General features: G+C 32.9%; 2 protein-coding genes across 5 annotated transcripts; both read right to left on the bottom strand.

The window, feature by feature from the left end:
- Nucleotides 1-1272: 1272 nt before the first annotated feature.
- LOC138323298 (protocadherin gamma-A2-like) lies at nt 1273-5789 on the bottom strand. 2 transcript variants are annotated; one of them, XM_069267799.1, is made up of 4 exons: nt 4181-5789; nt 2617-2684; nt 1697-2150; nt 1273-1375 (listed from the first exon to the last, which is right to left on the bottom strand). In XM_069267799.1, the coding sequence occupies exons 1-4, from the start codon at nt 4314-4316 to the stop codon at nt 1311-1313; spliced, it is 723 nt and encodes a 240-aa protein (XP_069123900.1). In that variant the 5' UTR covers nt 4317-5789; the 3' UTR covers nt 1273-1310. The 2 variants fall into 2 exon arrangements, with proteins under 2 accessions (XP_069123900.1, XP_069123899.1); XM_069267798.1 differs by lacking the exon at nt 1273-1375 and having other exon boundaries at nt 1410-2150.
- Nucleotides 5790-5913: 124 nt separating this feature from the next.
- LOC138323295 (outer mitochondrial transmembrane helix translocase-like) lies at nt 5914-18885 on the bottom strand. 3 transcript variants are annotated; one of them, XR_011208537.1, is made up of 11 exons: nt 18592-18885; nt 17865-17906; nt 17054-17231; nt 16681-16749; nt 15501-15589; nt 14608-14650; nt 12176-12372; nt 11433-11483; nt 11161-11306; nt 9064-10587; nt 5914-8929 (listed from the first exon to the last, which is right to left on the bottom strand). XR_011208537.1 is itself a non-coding variant. In XM_069267794.1 (10 exons), the coding sequence occupies exons 1-10, from the start codon at nt 18883-18885 to the stop codon at nt 10467-10469; spliced, it is 1230 nt and encodes a 409-aa protein (XP_069123895.1). In that variant the 3' UTR covers nt 5914-10466. The 3 variants fall into 3 exon arrangements, 1 of the variants encoding a protein (XP_069123895.1); XR_011208536.1 differs by having other exon boundaries at nt 5914-9019; XM_069267794.1 differs by having other exon boundaries at nt 5914-10587.
- Between the last annotated feature and the right edge of the window lie 5 nt (nt 18886-18890).

Genomic DNA, 18890 nt, shown 5'->3' on the forward strand with positions numbered 1-18890 from the left:
GGCAACTGAAACGGATTTTAACTTTAAAATGTATCTGTAAAATGAGTTTGTAGAGTCCCAAAAGTTATACGGTTTCCGTTCATACTACACTTATTATCACCTTCCTGGATAAATCAAAACAGATAAATTAATTGTTAATTTTCATAACGCGGGTCGTCTAACGTTTCCGGGCGTCATCCTAAATACAGCGAAGTAGTTTACTGTAAATATGTCAGACGGGAACTGAGCGACATGAGTTTTCATTGTTAACATAGATTTACGCATGGAGACTTGAATGTTACTTCAATTTAGGCCATAAATACAGATGTCGTGACGTTATAAATGTTATTGATTGATAAACTTGTAATTTTGTTAGTAGTAACTAGTTGATCAATAGACCAACTCAACTTTAAAACGATCTAAATAATTACGAAATACACGTATTAAGACATATAAAAAACTATATCGGAATTGGATGACTTGAATCAGCAATAGATGGAAAATAGAAAACAGAATACTTGGATAGATATGAAAAAGTCTAAATTTAAATATTTGAATTGATAAGTCTGAACCCAATTTTAAGAGCAACTGGAAACCTTTAATAAAAACTAAAATTATATCAAAACTCATTCAATATATTAACATGACTGATGATTAAGAATTTCAACATTTATGCATTCATATTTTTTGGAAGCGAAATGAAAATAATATGATTTGATAATAAACTGTAGCGCCGGAATATATGTACATTTGTACCACAAAAGATACTGAATTAGATCATAAATGAGATTTTTTAAAACATATTATTTAGTGATAAAGTGATTTGGTGAGTAGGCCATGTCCTTGAAACACTATGTATGATGGATGTGTATTATTGCAAAAACTGCAAATGTCTATTTTGGCCATTTTTTGCAAAGTTTTTCATCTAGAAACCATATATACATCTAGCGCATCCTTGAACAAACTTAATATTTTTCCTAAAGATGTATCTGATGTGCATATATATTCACAGTAAATATTGAGTTTGTTCAAGATTGTTCTCTTTTTGTTTCTTAGACAAAAATCATACAAAATAGGCATTTCATTTATGCATTCTAAAAAACCTATTTTGGATGGTTACCACGGCAACTTAAGATGCAAACTTCCAATATGATTGATTCAGGGAATTACTAAATATTTCAAATAAAACAACTTAATTTCCAAACACATAAAAACAGACGGATTTGGGGACCAAACCAAACATAGTCCTTTTTATCATATAAAGTGAATATAGTCATTAACATTTAGTAATAATAAGGTTTTATCATTTATTACAGAAATGACTTCTTGGGTCATCCTACGACGGAATCAGGAAAGATTACCGTTATATATACCATGGCCGAGGTCTGAAATTTGCCTGTAAAAACAAACAAAAATATCCATGCAAACGCAAGCAAGTCTTTTATAAATATGAAATATAAAACCAGATTTTTATTAGAAACACATTACAAGTGACACATTTACACATTTTATCAATTGTGTAAACCTGGTTGCAAGAAAATTAGGAAAATATTTTCTGAAAATGCATACATTCTCTCCCTTCATCAATGGATCTTTCATACGAAATAATAGGTTCGAAGATTTTCCAATTGGAAGTAGCTTAAACAGAAGGAAACGATTTCGCATTTATATTGTATCAAGACCAAGACAATATAATGTATTAAAAACGTCTTCATACCGTCGCTGACTTGGGCCTGAACAGCATAGCCTAGCTCCTTAAGGGTTTGTTGTACAGAGAGAACGCCTGTCGTAGAGTTAATGGCGAAAGGTGACGGCTGTGTTACTATTCTGTACACTAACTTGTTCCCTTCGTCTGCATCTGTTGATTGTAACGTTAAAATGTCAGTTGACACCGGTGTTTCTTCTTTTATGGAAACGTTATACATCTGACGTGAAAACACTGGCGCGTTGTCATTAACGTCTAAAATGTGAACAGTTACGTTGGCTAGTAGTGTATCTACTCCATCAATGGTCTCCAAGACATCAAATTTGTAGATAGATTTAGCTTCCCTGTCCAACCCGAAAAAGGAGTAAAGTCCGCCCGTGCGCAATTCAACGGTGAAAGGGATAGGGGGAGGTGACAGATGGATCATTGGAAGGGTATCATTCGGACCTGCGCCAACACCTTCAACCTGGGGAAAGAATACTCATAATGATTTATAATTTTACATTTACTTCGCCCATCCTCGATAATCCTCTATATAAAACCATTACTGACTAAATATCTACCCTGGATTTTATCGTTGCAAACCTGGAGGCAGTTCAGGAGAAAAGAATACACAATGAATCACAGTATACCTTTATACAATTTCTTTGATCAAATTACCTATCTCTTCCGTTGCCTCCAGTTTCACTATGAGATTGTCCAGCGGTGGATGTAACGTCAGTGCTAATAACCCATGCAGTATCAAGGTTGCTACGTACCCTACCATTGCAGCACGTTCTGCTGCAATGGAATCATTCGAAAAATAACAGACACAGAGCTTTCTCTTATGTTAAGAATAAAAGAAAGCCTGTGTCCACCTCAGCACTGACCTTCCTTTACCGTTACCATGGCTATTGTTCATCTACTTGAATGTTTCTACAATAATAACTCACCGTGCCAAGGTACGTCCCAGGCGGCATGTTCTCCAGTACGCTGAAGTTAAAATGGGTACTGTCAACTCCTTCAAATTAAAACAAAACGATACTGATGAAAAACTGATTTACCGGCCGTTTTCATGTTAGAAATAATGGCTTTCAACGCAAGGAATCTATTAACTAAAAATCTTCATGTATGATAAATAATTAGGGAAGTTATGGGGATACGACTCGTACCCGGAAACGAAGTATACATGACGATACGTTAAACCCCTCAACTCATGGGGATACGCTTAAGCGACTTTACTTAACTTCTGAAATGCTTTCTTATAGAGATTTTGATAAAGGAAAATGAAGGAATATTGAAACTTTATTTTTTATTCACTTTCACTAGATAAAAATGTTCGCGTCATTTCGCGAGAGAGAGAGAGCTCGAACACGTATGAACGCATGGTTACCTGCTAGAACGAATATACTATACCTTACTAAATACGACACCATTATCGGTCTAAAAGTCTTTTGAGCTACAATAGTGTAGCTAATATCAAATACAAGTTCAAATGATAATGCAGAGGTGTATACAGTCTACAATAGAACTGCTAGTTGTACAATGCTGGAATTAGCACATCGTCACAAGACTTCCACTTGATATCAATGAATTTGTCCGGTAAGCTAAGGTAAGTTATCATATCCTGTATCAGCGTAAGAGTTTTACTCTTTCCAAAGCAAAACCATCAGATGCATTGCTGATTTACCACAAAGAGCAAATGGGTTTCTATACGGATTTTTCGTGAACTTGTAACGATGGCATATTAAGGAGAGATACAGACTGATAAAGACTGGTTGGTATCATTATTCAATATCCCAATTGGGAATAATACATTTTTTTCTAAACTGGCATTTCCTATATAAATCTACCTTATTGCTCCCTAGCACTAGTATATATGGTGGTTTCGATGTAGCATACCGATTCAAATAAAATATTAAAGATGCTCCACCGCTGACAAATGGTATTTTTTCACTCTCATAAACAGGAGCAAACGATTTAGTTTTTTTTTTTCGGTTACAAAAGTCACTTACGTTACACCATTACCACCCTTGAAAAGTTTGGGCTTCTAATTTTACTTCAAGTTAAAAATATGAAAAATATTGCATCCCGAAAAAATTCTGTGTCACTATATCCTATATGGAATGAAGTACTGATTGCGCATGCACCAAAGGCGAAATAAATTATTTTATATGATTTTTTGTGTACACGATTTAACATCAATTATTGTTCAAATGATGAATATCATTTATGCTCTGTCGGCGGTGGAGCATCTTTAAATGACCTGCATTGACCTAGATGTGTGGTCTCATTGATGAACACGATTATTCTCACATGCCCTATCTATTGTCCTTTTTTTAACTTCTGTTTTGTTTTTGTTTTGTCTTCATTGTATTATTACAAGCCATTGTTCACCTGACTTAGATAGGACTATAATTTTATTACCATATCTGTGTTTCAAATGGTACTATACAAGTTTGTTTTTTATGATAGGCCTATCACTTAGTGTTATGGCCAAATTGTAAATATACATACCAAGAAATAAGGAGAATATAATTAAAATCCACGCCATGTTGTTATAGGTCTGTGAATAGCGACAGGTGAGTGTTATCTCCTTATTGAAAAGCATACTAGTAGGATGACCTTTGTTGATTCGGCATACGGCATTCATTTCATCAGAGATTTAGATAGTATACTATCTACAATGTACATATCTAAGTCTCTGATTCCATTGACTGGCGAATATATATGGAAAACTTTATCCATGTATTGCAACGAGGGCATCAATAAATATTCCATCGGTATCCCTGTTCTGAATTTAAATCATCAATAAATATTACATCGGTATCCCTGTTCTGAACTTAAATCATCAATAAATATTACATCGGTATCCCTGTTCTGAACTTAAATCATCAATAAATATTCCATCGGTATCCCTGTTCTGAATTTAAATCATCAATAAATATTCCATCGGTATCCCTGTTCTGAATTTAAATCATCAATAGATATTCCATCGGTATCCCTGTTCTGAATTTAAATCATCAATAGATATTCCATCGGTATCCCTGTTCTGAATTTAAATCATCAATAAATATTCCATCGGTATCCCTGTTCTGAACTTAAATCATCAATAAATATTCCATCGGTATCCCTGTTCTGAATTTAAATCATCAATAAATATTCCATCGGTATCCCTGTTCTGAACTTAAATCATCAATAAATATTCCATCGGTATCCCTGTTCTGAATTTAAATCATCAATAAATATTCCATCGGTATCCCTGTTCTGAATTTAAATCATCAATAAATATTCCATCGGTATCCCTGTTCTGAATTTAAATCATCAATAGATATTCCATCGGTATCCCTGTTCTGAATTTAAATCATCAATAGATATTCCATCGGTATCCCTGTTCTGAATTTAAATCATCAATAGATATTCCATCGGTATCCCTGTTCTGAATTTAAATCATCAATAAATATTCCATCGGTATCCCTGTTCTGAATTTAAACTATTAGTTAACAATCATCAATACATCGTTGCCCAGTAAATATAATTCACCTAGGCGGGATACTTCGAAAACATAGTGAAATATTATTCAAATATCTTGGCGCGTATTTCGCGGAACACACACGTTTTGTTAGAATGCATGTACGGCCGTTCATTGATAAATGCTCTATAAGACCGTCCAAGTTAAGAAATGGTTAAATGATTTCCTTATCTGATAAAGAATACTGATGAGACACGAGTCATTATTAAGCGATGCATTAGACAACTCAGTACATCTATGGTGAATACCGACCATCACACCTATACTTACCATATTTAATTCTATATATTCCAATGTTTATATAGTTAATGTGCTTCCAATGGTAATTTTACGATCATCACCATTGAAAAATACACGGTTGGATTTATAGGTAAGAATCACTGTAGATTTCGATATTGGGTTCATGATATTAATGTGCTCCAAAGATGCAAGTCAGATAAAGTGTTTGTTAAATTGGTTTGATTTAATTTGTTTAACGTCCTATTAACACCCAGGATAATTTAACACGTGTCAGGTTTAGATCAGTTCATGATTAGAAAACAACCACCGGACAGAGGTATAGGTAACACTGGCAAGGGCTCCGCATGGCATTGGTGATCCAGAGGGGGTGTCTTGTGGTAATATGCCGAGACATATCAAACAGTCAGTCTCCCTGGCCCTTTGGTAAATTAATATCAATAGTGTGGCAAATGGGTAATAAAACTATGATTCACAAGGATTGAAAATCAACATTTCTCATTTTTTATTCATTTTCCAGATAAACACATCATGAAACAAAAAAATATCAAACAAAATGATAAACAATATCCATCACAGTAACATGATCATTAAGATAGACTTTATACATCAAATGTTGTATGTGGTATACAACAAATGTTGTATGTGGTATACAACAAATATTGTATGTGGTATACAACAAATGTTGTATGTGGTATACAACAAATGTTGTATGTGGTATACAACAAATGTTGTATGTGGTATACAACAAATATTGTATGTGGTATACAACAAATGTTGTATATGGTATACCACAAATGTTGTATGTGGTACACAACAAATGTTGTATATGGTACACAACAAATATTGTATGCGGTACACAACAACTGTTGTATGTGGTATACAACAAATGTTGTATGTGGTACACAACAACTGTTCTATGTGGTACACAACAAATGTTGTATATGGTATACAACAAATATTGTATGTGGTATACAACAAATGTTGTATATGGTATACAACAAATATTGTATGTGGTATACAACAAATGTTGTATGTGGTATACAACAAATGTTGTATATGGTATATAACAAATATTGTATGTGGTACACAACAACTGTTGTATGTGGTATACAACAAATGTTGTATGTGGTATACAATAAATATTGTATGTGGTATACAACAAATGTTGTATATGGTATACAACAAATATTGTATGTGGTACACAACAACTGTTGTATGTGGTATACAACAAATGTTGTATGTGATACACAACAACTGTTCTATGTGGTACACAACAAATTTTGTATATGGTATACAACAAATATTGTATGTGGTATACAACAAATGTTGTATATGGTATACAACAAATATTGTATGTGGTATACAACAAATGTTGTATGTGGTACACAACAAATGTCCTATATGGTACACAACAAATGTTGTATATGGTATACAACAAATATTGTATGTGGTATACAACAAATGTTGTATATGGTATACAACAAATATTGTATGTGGTATACAACAAATGTTGTATGTGGTACACAACAAATGTTCTATATGGTATACAACAAATATTGTATGTGGTATACAACAAATGTTGTATATGGTATACAACAGATATTGTATGTGGTACACAACAACTGTTCTATATGGTACACAACAAATGTTGTATATGGTATACAACAATGTTGTATGTGGTATACAACAAATGTTGTATATTGTATATAACAATGTTGTATGTGGTATACAACAAATGTTGTATGTGGTACACAACAACTGTTCTATATGGTACACAACAAATGTTGTATATGGTATACAACAATGTTGTATGTGGTATACAACAAATGTTGTATGTGGTACACAACAAATGTTGTATGTGGTATACAACAAATATTGTATATGGTATACAACAAATGTTGTATACAACAAATAATTGCTGTATATGGTATACAACAAATGTTGTATGTTGTACACAACAAATAATTGCTGTATGTGGTATACAACAAATGTTGTATGTGGTATACAACAAATAATTGCTGTATATGGTATACTACAAATGTTGTATGTGGTACACAACAAATGGTTGTTGTATGTGGTACACAACAAATGATTGCTGTATATGTTAGACCTTCAAAATAGAAAAAAAATCTAAAATATGGTTTTAACAAGATTATTTTCTGTAACTTTTGAAGTACAAACATTACAAGTCAAGATGTTGTGATATAATAATTTTCAACAGAACAAAAACGCCATTCGAAGTATAATTACCTCAAGTAAAATATCTGATATTAACCAAAGCTGACAATTTCATATTCGTATGACGACATTATATTTCATAAAAAAAATTGGATGCTGATTATCTATGCATTAATTTTATAGAATTCATTTGAAAGAAAGTAACAATTACAAAACGAATTGTCGACTACTCACTAAGTGCTACCATCTCAGCAAGTAAACAAATTGTACATAATAAATGTAATGAAATCATGCTAAAAAACAGTTCATGTAGAGAGGTCAGTCTTTCAGCCAATGAAAAACTGCATGTCTGAAGATGCCAGTTGAATTTGTTCTATTCGTATTAAGTATCATTAATGACACCAGTGGCAAGTGGCCAACTAAACTCCTAAAATTACATGGTTATGTACTTTGTCAAACGATAAAATAAAACATAAATTAATTAATGCGTTAAACCATTTTTCTTTTGATTTCTGGAGAGATTGAGTTTCAAGAATTAAAAGTTGTGTGGGAATACCTTTCAATTCAATTGTGCAAGAATTGTGGAAGGTATTGATTTCACTGAGATAAACTTTCACGAATCACCTTCAAATTTGCAAAGAATAAATCGCACAAGAAAGAAAGTTGGTTTACAGTAATACATACAGTATTATAGAGAAATGTGGTCATTAATATTCCAGTCATGAGAAAGCAAACTTGTAGGTTTTGTTGTGAATATGGAAAGTTCAATATACCTTTATCTGTTTAGCACCTATGTGCATGTACCATAGTACTGATAAACAACTGTAACATTATCAGGGCATCCAATATTCCCCTGAGAGTATGGTTTTGACTCTCGAAAATCAGATTTGACTCATGAGTTTTAAGCATATGTCTATTTTTCATATATTTTGAGTCTTCAGACTTCTGAGAAACAGTTATTTGACTTCTGAAACTGCTAAAAGTCCAGAGTCAACTGGATGCCCTGATTATAGGTAAAACTAGTGATGTTACAGATAAAAAATGACACTCATTACAAAAGATCTCTTGAGATCTCACCTCAAACAACATAAAACATAAAGACAAATAACTTATCATAGCATTCTCACATTTGGGTTGGCACTTCTCTTACTCTCAATAAGTTAGTTTAGTACAAATAACATCATTATTTAGATTCTATACAATACACATGTCCATATAAGGAGTCTTAACACCTCTATCTTCATTCATGTACATGTCCATATAAGGAGTCTTAACACCTCTATCTTCAATCATGTCCATATAGGAAGTCTTAACACCTCTATCTTCATTCATGTACATGTCCATATAAGGAGTCTTAACACCTCTATCTTCATTCATGTACATGTCCATATAAGGAGTCTTAACACCTCTATCTTCATTCATCTACATGTCCATATAAGGAGCTTAACACCTCTATCTTCAATCATGTCCATATAGGAAGTCTTAACACCTCTATCTTCAATCATGTCCATATAGGAAGTCTTAACACCTCTATCTTCATTCATGTACATGTCCATATAAGGAGTCTTAACACCTCTATCTTCAATCATGTCCATATAGGAAGTCTTAACACCTCTATCTTCAATCATGTCCATATAAGGAGTCTAAACACCTCTATCTTCAATCATGTCCATATAAGGAGTCTTGACACCTCTATCTTCAATCATGTCCATATAGGAAGTCTTAACACCTCTATCTTCATTCATGTACATGTCCATATAAGGAGTCTTAACACCTCTATCTTCAATCATGTCCATATAGGAAGTCTTTACACCTCTATCTTCAATCATGTCCATACAAGGAGTCTAAACACCTCTATCTTCAATCATGTCCATATAAGGATTCCCAACACCTCTATTTTTAATCATATGCATAATGTAATTGATCCAATACTGTAAAGTTTATTTGATACCGTATATAATATCATTCACTGTCACAACTTCATAATTCTAAATCTAACTCCATACTGAATCAGTCTATGATCGACAGTGTATTATGTACTTACTGCCATAACTTCACCCATCCTCCATCAGCCACCATACTGTATTTATTTATCTACTTACATTACCACAACTTTACACACAACCTTCATTCAAGGTCTCCTTACTTTATGAGCAATAACACCCCTCACCCTGACTATAAGCATCTTACTCTGTTAGATCATCAGTCATTCATTCTAAAATAACTTCACATTATTGTGTCAATTGGTTTCAATTCAATTATGAATTACATTCAATAAAACAAATCTAGAACTGTTGTCCAGGAGACAAACTAATACCCCCCTCTTTTTGTAATAAAAAGTCAAAACTTTAAAAAAATGTATGTATCGTGTTCCTTGTAATAAAGATTAACTACTACCAAGTTTTATTGAAATTTCTCCAGTAGTTTAGGAGGAGAAGTCGGTCAATCACTGTGTCTACAGACCGACAGACAACTTGAACCCAGTATACCCCATCCTTACTTGTTTGGGGGTGGGGGTGGAGGGGTGAATACGAATCCTTTTGTACCCCAGTTGTACTCATAGGCAAAACAAATAAGACATCAATAATGTTGTACTGTTTAGATATCTAATTTTTAAGTATATATGATATAGCAGAACAAAATCTATCTGAACCATAAAAATGTTAAATTATCAATTAGATAATTGTTTAACCAGCTATTATGAAAATTTTCCAACCTGCATAGGCTTACATCTAGATGTAACTAATTCTCCTTCATGTTTTTTGTTCTCTGTGCACTTGCCTTATTCCTGTAAGCAATGTGCACTATCCCTTCGTTTATTCACAAATACAACTGTCTACTGGTATACCGTCATCAATCAAGCTGGGAATATTGGAGTGATCTAGACGTTAGATGCTTGGATTCCTTCACTTTTGCTATAGCTCCCTCAAGGTCGGCCATGCTTATTTTTCTCAAAGCTGGAATTTCTGTATCACTACAAAAAAATATTAACATCAAATTAGTAATGTTCAACAAAATTTTAATGAATTCTTTGCCAAACTTTAAAACTTTTGTTTAATTTTTCCCAAATAAAGAAGATCAGAACTTATTTTATGCAGGAAGTCTTCAGCAAACTTTTATCAATGCTATCTTATTAACTTTATAGCTGAGTAGCTATGGTGTCTAGACAATCAATAACCAACCCTCTGCCTATGATTTCGCGAGTTTAAAACACTTTGAACAGTTGCCAGAAACTGTCCATAAGTCAATCTTCCTCCAAGTACCCAGGTATCTACAGCCCAAAACCTGAAATATCCTTAAATGACCCTGGCTGTTAGTAAACAAAATATATCCAAACCGGACAAAGCCAGGGTAGATAGGTAACCTTAAATACCACGATCTGATCACGTGAAAACCATAACAGGTGTGACTTTTTTACCACACCAGACACTCTTTATCAAGGATAGCAACAGGAAATACTATACTATCTTCCACAACAAAACAACAAGGACCAGCAGTATAGATATACAAAAGAAATAGGTCTAAAATAGACTAATATGTAACTCACTAGAAGTTTTCATTCATGTCTTCCTTAGCTGTCTGTAGAAATTCGTGAACTCTGTTGAGAGCACCAAGACGACAGGCCTCCTTTAAGTCACTTCCACAGAAGTTGTCAGTGATTTCACCTAGTTTACCGTAGTCAAGATCCTCCACCTGCACATTTCATATCAAAGTAGTTTAACAGACAATATGATATATGTCTCATTTACATTGTATATTATACATTTTGAACTTTATAGAGGCAACGCTTTATGTAACAATTCATGAAACAATATTTACCTGTTCCTTTTCCAAGATAATTTTCAAAATATTGCTCCTCTGTATTTTTTCCTGTTTGTAAGAAAACAAAATAAATCAAAATGAATTGAATTTCAAATCTGCAACTAGAGGTATGATGTGGGTCATGATCCGTTTATCGTCAATGGAACCATGTACAGTTTACATGCATCTATAAATGTATTTTAATATGCATGTTAGATATTAACTTATCTTACATATACATTACCCTACAAAGGGCACAAAACATTTTTTTAAGCAATGACTACCTGGTCTACCTGATACCGGTCTGTAATTAGACAATCCCGCCTCTTTGCCTCCTACCTAACCAAGGTATGATATAATTACCTATGACTCTAGTACATGGATAAGAAAGATGGGGATATTCAATCTGCAGGTCACAAAATGTAGTAATATCCAAGACTGGCCAAGGGTTTTACAACTTTTTGTGATTCTGAGGGTAAAATATCCCTATCATTCCTATCCATATATGAAAGGATATTTTTCTCTTATAGGACATATTCAGTTATTTTATTTTTTTTGTAAACAAATTATAAGAAAACCGCAACTGAAAATAAATTCTACAAACATTAGAATTGCACAATATTTTTCACATAAATCCTATCGGTTGTGTCCTTTTGATTAAAAGCAAAATAAAATCAATACAGGCACATCATTATTTTAAAACAATTAAAAATATATACTTATTTGGAGAAAAAACTACAGCAAAGGTGAATAAAACTTACAGGTTTGTTGATCTGGATCATACAAGGCATCCTGCGAAGTATGGCAGCGTCTACATCCTGTGGTCTATTGGTTGCACCAATCACCATTATCTGACAGTTCGGGTCTGTGATGATTCCGTCCCACAAACTCATGAACTGGGTCTTCATCATAGCTGTTGCTTCATGGTCATGTGACTGCCGTGAACGAAGGAATGAATCTGACACAACAACGGTATGTATACATTTTATTTTTATTTCAATGATAGTTGTTGGATAAAGATCCCCAATCTCAATATAAAAGATGTTAGTTTTTTCATATATGTATATGCTTGTAATCATTGAATATGTCTAAAGTCTTATGTAACACGTCTTCTATCATGTTTTATTAAAAAAAAAAAAAAAAAATGAAAAAAATGGTATATGTTTGTCTGAATAATACATTTGTCTTGGTTTTCAATCTTGTTTGTTTAGTAAAAAAAGATAATTATTTGGTTACCAGCTACAGCATTTCTTCCAACAAGGGCTAAAACCCTCACTAGTATAAATTTTAAATGTATTTCATATTGGCCTATCCAGATAGAGATTAGAGATTTGTGTTAGATCAGACTTGTATATGTTTCTATAGTAACAGAAAAACTATTAAAAAATGGAGGTCCACAATAGGAGATTTCAGAAAAGATGGCGTGACGTCACAGAAAATTTACATCCGGGTTCTCAAAGGTACAAACACAGTATGGCGACTGATAAAAACAATAACAGATACGTACATCCCTGCTTCAAAATAGATACTTTGTCAAAAGTTTACGCTTTCATACTTGCAAATTCTGATTTTGAAATGGTTTCTTATTGTTTCACAGGTTACGGATGTTGACATTTTTATATTTTCATTTGTTTATTGCTAAATTTTAGTGTCAAAGCCACCTATCGAAGCGCTGTCGGGCCATCACACGTAGGCCTACCCGATTTTGTTCATACATATGAATTCAGGTTGTGAAAAGGTGTTTATGAAAAGATGATCTCTTTCAATGTATAATATTTCTGTTATACATGAAAAACTGTTCACAATACGATATGATATATACAAAACGTGAACCAGCTGACCAGACCACGGCCGCTCGTGGATCCATGGCTTCGTCGCAGACCACAGCATTGTTGGGGAAATAAATCATATTAATAACTATCAACACTTTTATCTCAAAAAGTACTTGTTTAAGATATATATTCGTTATTTAATATGTACATGTTGTTTAAATGGAATACTCTTGTATCATAACAAAATTACGAATAGTAATTAAACTACTGTTTTACACGTACACGTATGGCTGCCGATCTTGTAAAATAATATGGTGAAATCGTTCAGTTTTCATGCTGTAGATTTCATTTTTAATATTTCATTTTCAGCCGCTTTTATGCCATGGACTGCTGTGTTAAGTCTCAAACTGAAGTGGTATTACTTTTAGATAAGTGGAATACATATTAGGTAGACTTCATTTAAATTGATATAAATTACAGATCGTAGTACTGTAAATGCTGACCAGGATACATATTGCGCACGGCTTCGAGAATCCTAAATACTTAATAAGTTAATTCCTTAAGTAGTAACTCCTAAATAAGTTTTGTTTAAAAATATGATAAAAAGAACCTACAAACTGATTCATTTGTATGTTATAAACTAAATCCCAAAATTGATGACAAAAAATAACCAGAATACGTAATTTAATGACACTGAAAATGGACGAAATTCGGGTTCTCGGCTGTACTGTAATGGCTGCCGTGGGCTTGGGGTAATCTACGAAAGCAAATGTTTAATTTTGCACTAATCACACATCGTAAAGTGTTTTATCAAGAAACACTTCGAAAACAGTAATTGCTTATAATTATATTTTGAGGGACTTTGAATTTAATTTGTAATTTCAAGTTGATATTTGCAATATATCTGTCAATGTTTATACGTAATGGCGACCGTGTTTTCTCGTAGCGGTCGAAAATGGAGTATAAACAGAGTAAAATATATGAATACTATATGTTTAAATTTGTATATTATTGTAAAATATTTTTATTTACACTTTTTGAAATGTAAATAACGCAATAGTTCTCGGATTGGCGTACTATTTATTACAATAAAATGTAAACAAACATCGCAAGCGGCTGTGTTCCCACAATGTTTATGTGTACAGATATAAGAGTTGTACCTTTGAGCGCCCGGATGTACCTTTGTGTAACGTCATCGCCATCTTTTCTGAAATCTCCTACAGTAAAAGGCACTAATATGGCACTAGTCTGTTATATACAGAAAGTTTTGTGAAGTTTAGTTTTATGGTTTTGTAGTTCCATTGAGTGTATTTTTCACCCACCCCCATCAACTTGTTTCGTGGGAGATAATTAAAGTATTATATAATCAGATGAAAAATAGGAAATGTTGACTTGATTTGTTTGCAGTAAGAGTAACTTACCTATTTCATCAATAAATATAATGCTTGGTTGTAGTTTAACAGCCTGAAAACAAAATAAATCTACATTGAAATTTTCACAAGCTTGTAAAAATCTTTAAGATAGAAAAGTAAAAGATTAAAATCTTTTAAAGGACAGAATAACTAAAAGATATAGATGCAAAGAATAAAATAAGTCTGGAATGTGAAGGGCAATAACTCTTATTGCTGCAGGTAATTTGTCATTTAGGATTTAGCACAGTGTATGTCACCATTAAGAGCAAGGCACTGATAACTTTTAAGAGGTATTTATTTTTCATTTTACAAGGATTATCAAATATCTGTTTTCAAAGGATAATGAGTTTGAGTTTGACCCAATTTCCTACAAAACAAAACTTTACTGTATTATAGATTTCCTCATTCAGCTTGCACTCTCTCTCAATTTGCCAATTGAATCAGGAAATTTTATCCTTTGGTATTTTCTCAGGAGTAATCAATTCAATTCAATTTTCATAAATAATCATTCTCTCTCGCTAGTACATCCTTCCAAAAGTTAATACTACTATTTTGTTTACACTTGTCTATATAATTACCTCCAATGTTCAAAAGCTTATTTAGATTTACAGACTTCCCTAAAAGTGTTTTCCGTTTCCCACAAGATTGACAAAGACACTTAATCCATCCAAGTTTTAAAGAGTCAGCAACATTTTTAGTATTGATCATTTCTAATTCCCCATTTATCATTTGGTATTTTCCCAAGAGTAAACAAATGGCTGTTTTTCATTCAATTTTCATAAATAATCGTTCTCTCTATCGCCATTCTTGGTTTTGCATTTTCCAGATGTAACAACACTTGGAGGTATTTTGATTAAAACAACTGTTCACTTACTAATACAGTAAATAGGAGAGATCCTTACCAGTGAGAAGACAGCTTCAGCACGCTTCTGTGATTCTCCATACCATTTATCCACCAGTGAGGAAATTTGTAAGTTTATAAATCTAGCACCTGTATTAAGACAAAAATGTTTGTACGTTTATAAATCTAGCACCTGTAGTAAGACAAAATAAACTTTGTTTGTATTTCACTGATATATCTGTGTTATCAAATGAAAATTTTGCTTTAATGACTGAAATAAAAGAAATGATTTTCTTAAACTAAGTTGAACTTTAAAATATGATTACGGTAGTCACCGTAATTAGCGCCCAGGGCACTTAACAAGAGCTGTTGGAGAACAGCAAAGCTCGCCTATTCAGAAGAAGTTGATGTTCAAGTATTTACTATTTAAACATGGAGATATGACAAATTAACAGACTCAAAAAACCCCTAAAGGGCCCCAAATTGGTTGTATTATCATGTTCAGCATCCATACACATTAGGAAAATAAATCATAAACATTTATGATGACCTAAGCTTAAACAATAGACGAAATAGAAACTTGCTCAAAAACTTTAACATGGACATATGACAAATTAACAGACTCAAAAAAAACCTAAAGGGCCCCAAATTGGTTTTATTATCACGTTCAGCTTCCATACACATTAGGAAAATAAAATCATAAACATTTATGATGACTTAAGCTTAAACAATTGACGAAACAGATACTTGCTCAAAAACTTTAACGTGAAATGGGACGCCAACGCTGACGCCAGGGTGACAACATTAGCTCCCCCTATTCTTCGAATAGGCGAGCTAAAAATTGTGATAAAATAAGGTACTTATTAGGGAACCAAAATACAAGTTGTAGGCAAAAAAACCCACTGTATTTGAACTTTTTCAGTAGGAGTGTTTTCAATGAAATAATCAGCAATCAAGTTTATACATGTCTGTAACATGAATTTCATGTACATGTGATATGTGATAAAATATTGAAGCATAAGATGGGAACTGAAGGTCAGGGGGGGAATGCTTATAAAACACTCATTCTCTAGAAGTAGGGAAGTGCGCTTATAGGAGGAGGAGCGCTAATTACATTGAATACAGTATTTAACTTTTTTAAAACTAACTTCAGCAACTCATTTTCAAATATCTGAGTAATTTTGCATACATATTTTCATTGTTTTCTTTTCTAATTTACAACAGTTCCCCATTTGATGTACCTGCAGATCTTGCAGTAGCTTTGGCAAGCATTGTTTTGCCACAACCTGGAGGACCATAAAACAATACCCCTGGAAAATGAAATAACTGCATTACATAACATTGACTATCAGCCAGTTCACATTACATTTCTATGTTTATGAAGTCAAACTGGAAAGTTCAGATATTTTTCAACATAACTGATCATGAGAATATTGACTTACAAATAAGAACCTACATGCAAATGACATCATACTTTTTCTATCAAGATACAAACAACATATACTTATATCAAAAGAATATGATAATATAATGTAGATTTTGCCATACAAAAATGATTTCACATTGTTTTGATAAAGACACATCTACTTAAAGCAATACATGAACTGTACACACCCTTCGGAGACTGAAGAAGAGAGGAGTTGTAGAAGAGATCCCTCCTCCTAAAAGGGAATATGACTGTTTCTTTGATTTGTTCTACCACTTCCTCCAGTCCACCAATATCCTTCCAGTCCACTGACACACTCAGAGGATCCACTAGATTAGCCGCAATACACAACTCGTGATCAGACAGCTAAAGTGTAAAGAAAGCTCAAATACTGCTCTATAATTAAAGCTCCTTCCCCCATTAGCGCCCTTCCCTGTTTTGGAAAAAGAGTTGATCTCAAATAAATGCCATAATTCCATTGATTTAATGATGTTTACATCTGTGTGATGCTTATAACATTGGCATGGTAACCCATATTACACGAACTTGTAAGCTTTCACATGTGAATCACCATTTCATAATACATCTCATGAAAGAAGGTATATATATGCATCAGTATTCTATATATTATGTACATTGTATTTCCATGTATTATAATATTATTTACATCCATTTGTCTATTGCAATGCCGTTTATAAATAAATAGATATCTGATGAAGGTGCAGATGCTTATATTTTCCTGATACAATTATGAGTGCAGATCAGTAATAATATCAAAACATCTATCCACCGGTTCATTAATTCCATATATCCCAATGTAACTGAACTTAAAATTTCTCTTTTTAATATGTTTTTCAAGATAACATTAGAAAAGCTGCATCTTCATGAGTCATTACATGTATGATCGCATTAACTAACCTTGTATCTAATACCAGGACTAGGCCATATTAATTTCATAATGTACATATTGTCTCTATAAACACTAATCTGTCTTCTTACCTTAACATCCTTTACTCCTAAAAGTTGAAGCATTTTCCGTGCCTGCCAAAAACAAAGAATAAAATAAAATAATTTTATTAAAGGGACATAAACCTAAGAAAACCATGTAAAATACATACTGGAAAAGTATGACAGGAAACACTGTCTGATTTATAAAGAAACAAACAGCTTTTTATTTGAGATTTGTAAAGATTAAAAACTGATATACAATTAAACAAATTTGATTTTATTGGAATTTAAATGATAAGCTAAATAAATTGCATACCATAATATGATTAAAATTGGATTACATGGTGTATTGCGAAGGTCATATGTGACATACTTCCACTACGAAAATTTTGTAAGGTAAATGTTTTTCGTTTATTTTTGGTAAACTGAAAAAAAAAAATTGGGGGGGAACATTGAAAAGCAAATGTTTGGTAGGGGCTTTCTGTCAGTCACTACGCTATAATAAAAAATAAATAATTAATTATTTATTTATTAGCTAGGCCTATCAGCTATTAAAATCTTAGGTGTGCAAGATCTTGTGTGGGCATTGTTTAATCATGTAATAATAGTAAAACATTACATGCTACCTCCCAGAGTCAAATTCACTCAATATTCATTGAGTCTGAATCTAGAACAGGAAGAAGAAACAGCTGCCCATTACTTTAGTGTTCTACTAAAATTGTACATGTAGGCCTAAGTACAGGATAAAGCCGTCTTTTTATTAAGAAACATTTCTTACCCTTGCTGACGCATTTTTGCGCTCTTTATGTGTTGGATCCATGGCATTTGATAACCATTTCAGAGCGAAATATGTTATACCAAATGAAGCGGCCAATCCTATGAGTGTTGATAATAATTTTGCCGTTAGCTCTTGTCTTCCCACCTTCGACAGTAGTTCGGTATTTTCTTCTATCACAACTTCATTAGCCGATAAACAGTTTCCTGTTATATTTGATTTTATAAAGGCACCAGATGATGTGAAAGCACGTTTTAAAACTTGACGAAATGTTTCATCCCCTATGGAGCTCGCCATCTTGA

The sequence above is a fragment of the Argopecten irradians genome, chromosome 5 (genome assembly GCF_041381155.1).
Source record: "Argopecten irradians isolate NY chromosome 5, Ai_NY, whole genome shotgun sequence".
Classification (NCBI taxonomy): domain Eukaryota; kingdom Metazoa; phylum Mollusca; class Bivalvia; order Pectinida; family Pectinidae; genus Argopecten; species Argopecten irradians.

Excerpts from the sequence above, each read along its gene's own strand:
- LOC138323298 (XM_069267798.1), bottom strand. The coding sequence starts at position 4,316 with ATGAATGCCGTATGCCGAATCAACAAAGGTCATCCTACTAGTATGCTT. Across the intron at positions 2,685-4,180 it reads TATATTCTCCTTATTTCTTG|GAGTTGACAGTACCCATTTT; the intron begins GTATGTATATTT and ends TTTAATTTGAAG. Across the intron at positions 2,151-2,616 it reads CTGGGACGTACCTTGGCACG|GTTGAAGGTGTTGGCGCAGG; the intron begins GTGAGTTATTAT and ends TTCTTTCCCCAG.
- LOC138323295 (XM_069267794.1), bottom strand. The coding sequence starts at position 18,885 with ATGGCGAGCTCCATAGGGGATGAAACATTTCGTCAAGTTTTAAAACGT. Across the intron at positions 17,907-18,591 it reads GCAAAAATGCGTCAGCAAGG|GCACGGAAAATGCTTCAACT; the intron begins GTAAGAAATGTT and ends TGTTTTTGGCAG. Across the intron at positions 15,590-16,680 it reads AGCTACTGCAAGATCTGCAG|GTGCTAGATTTATAAACTTA; the intron begins GTACATCAAATG and ends GTCTTAATACAG.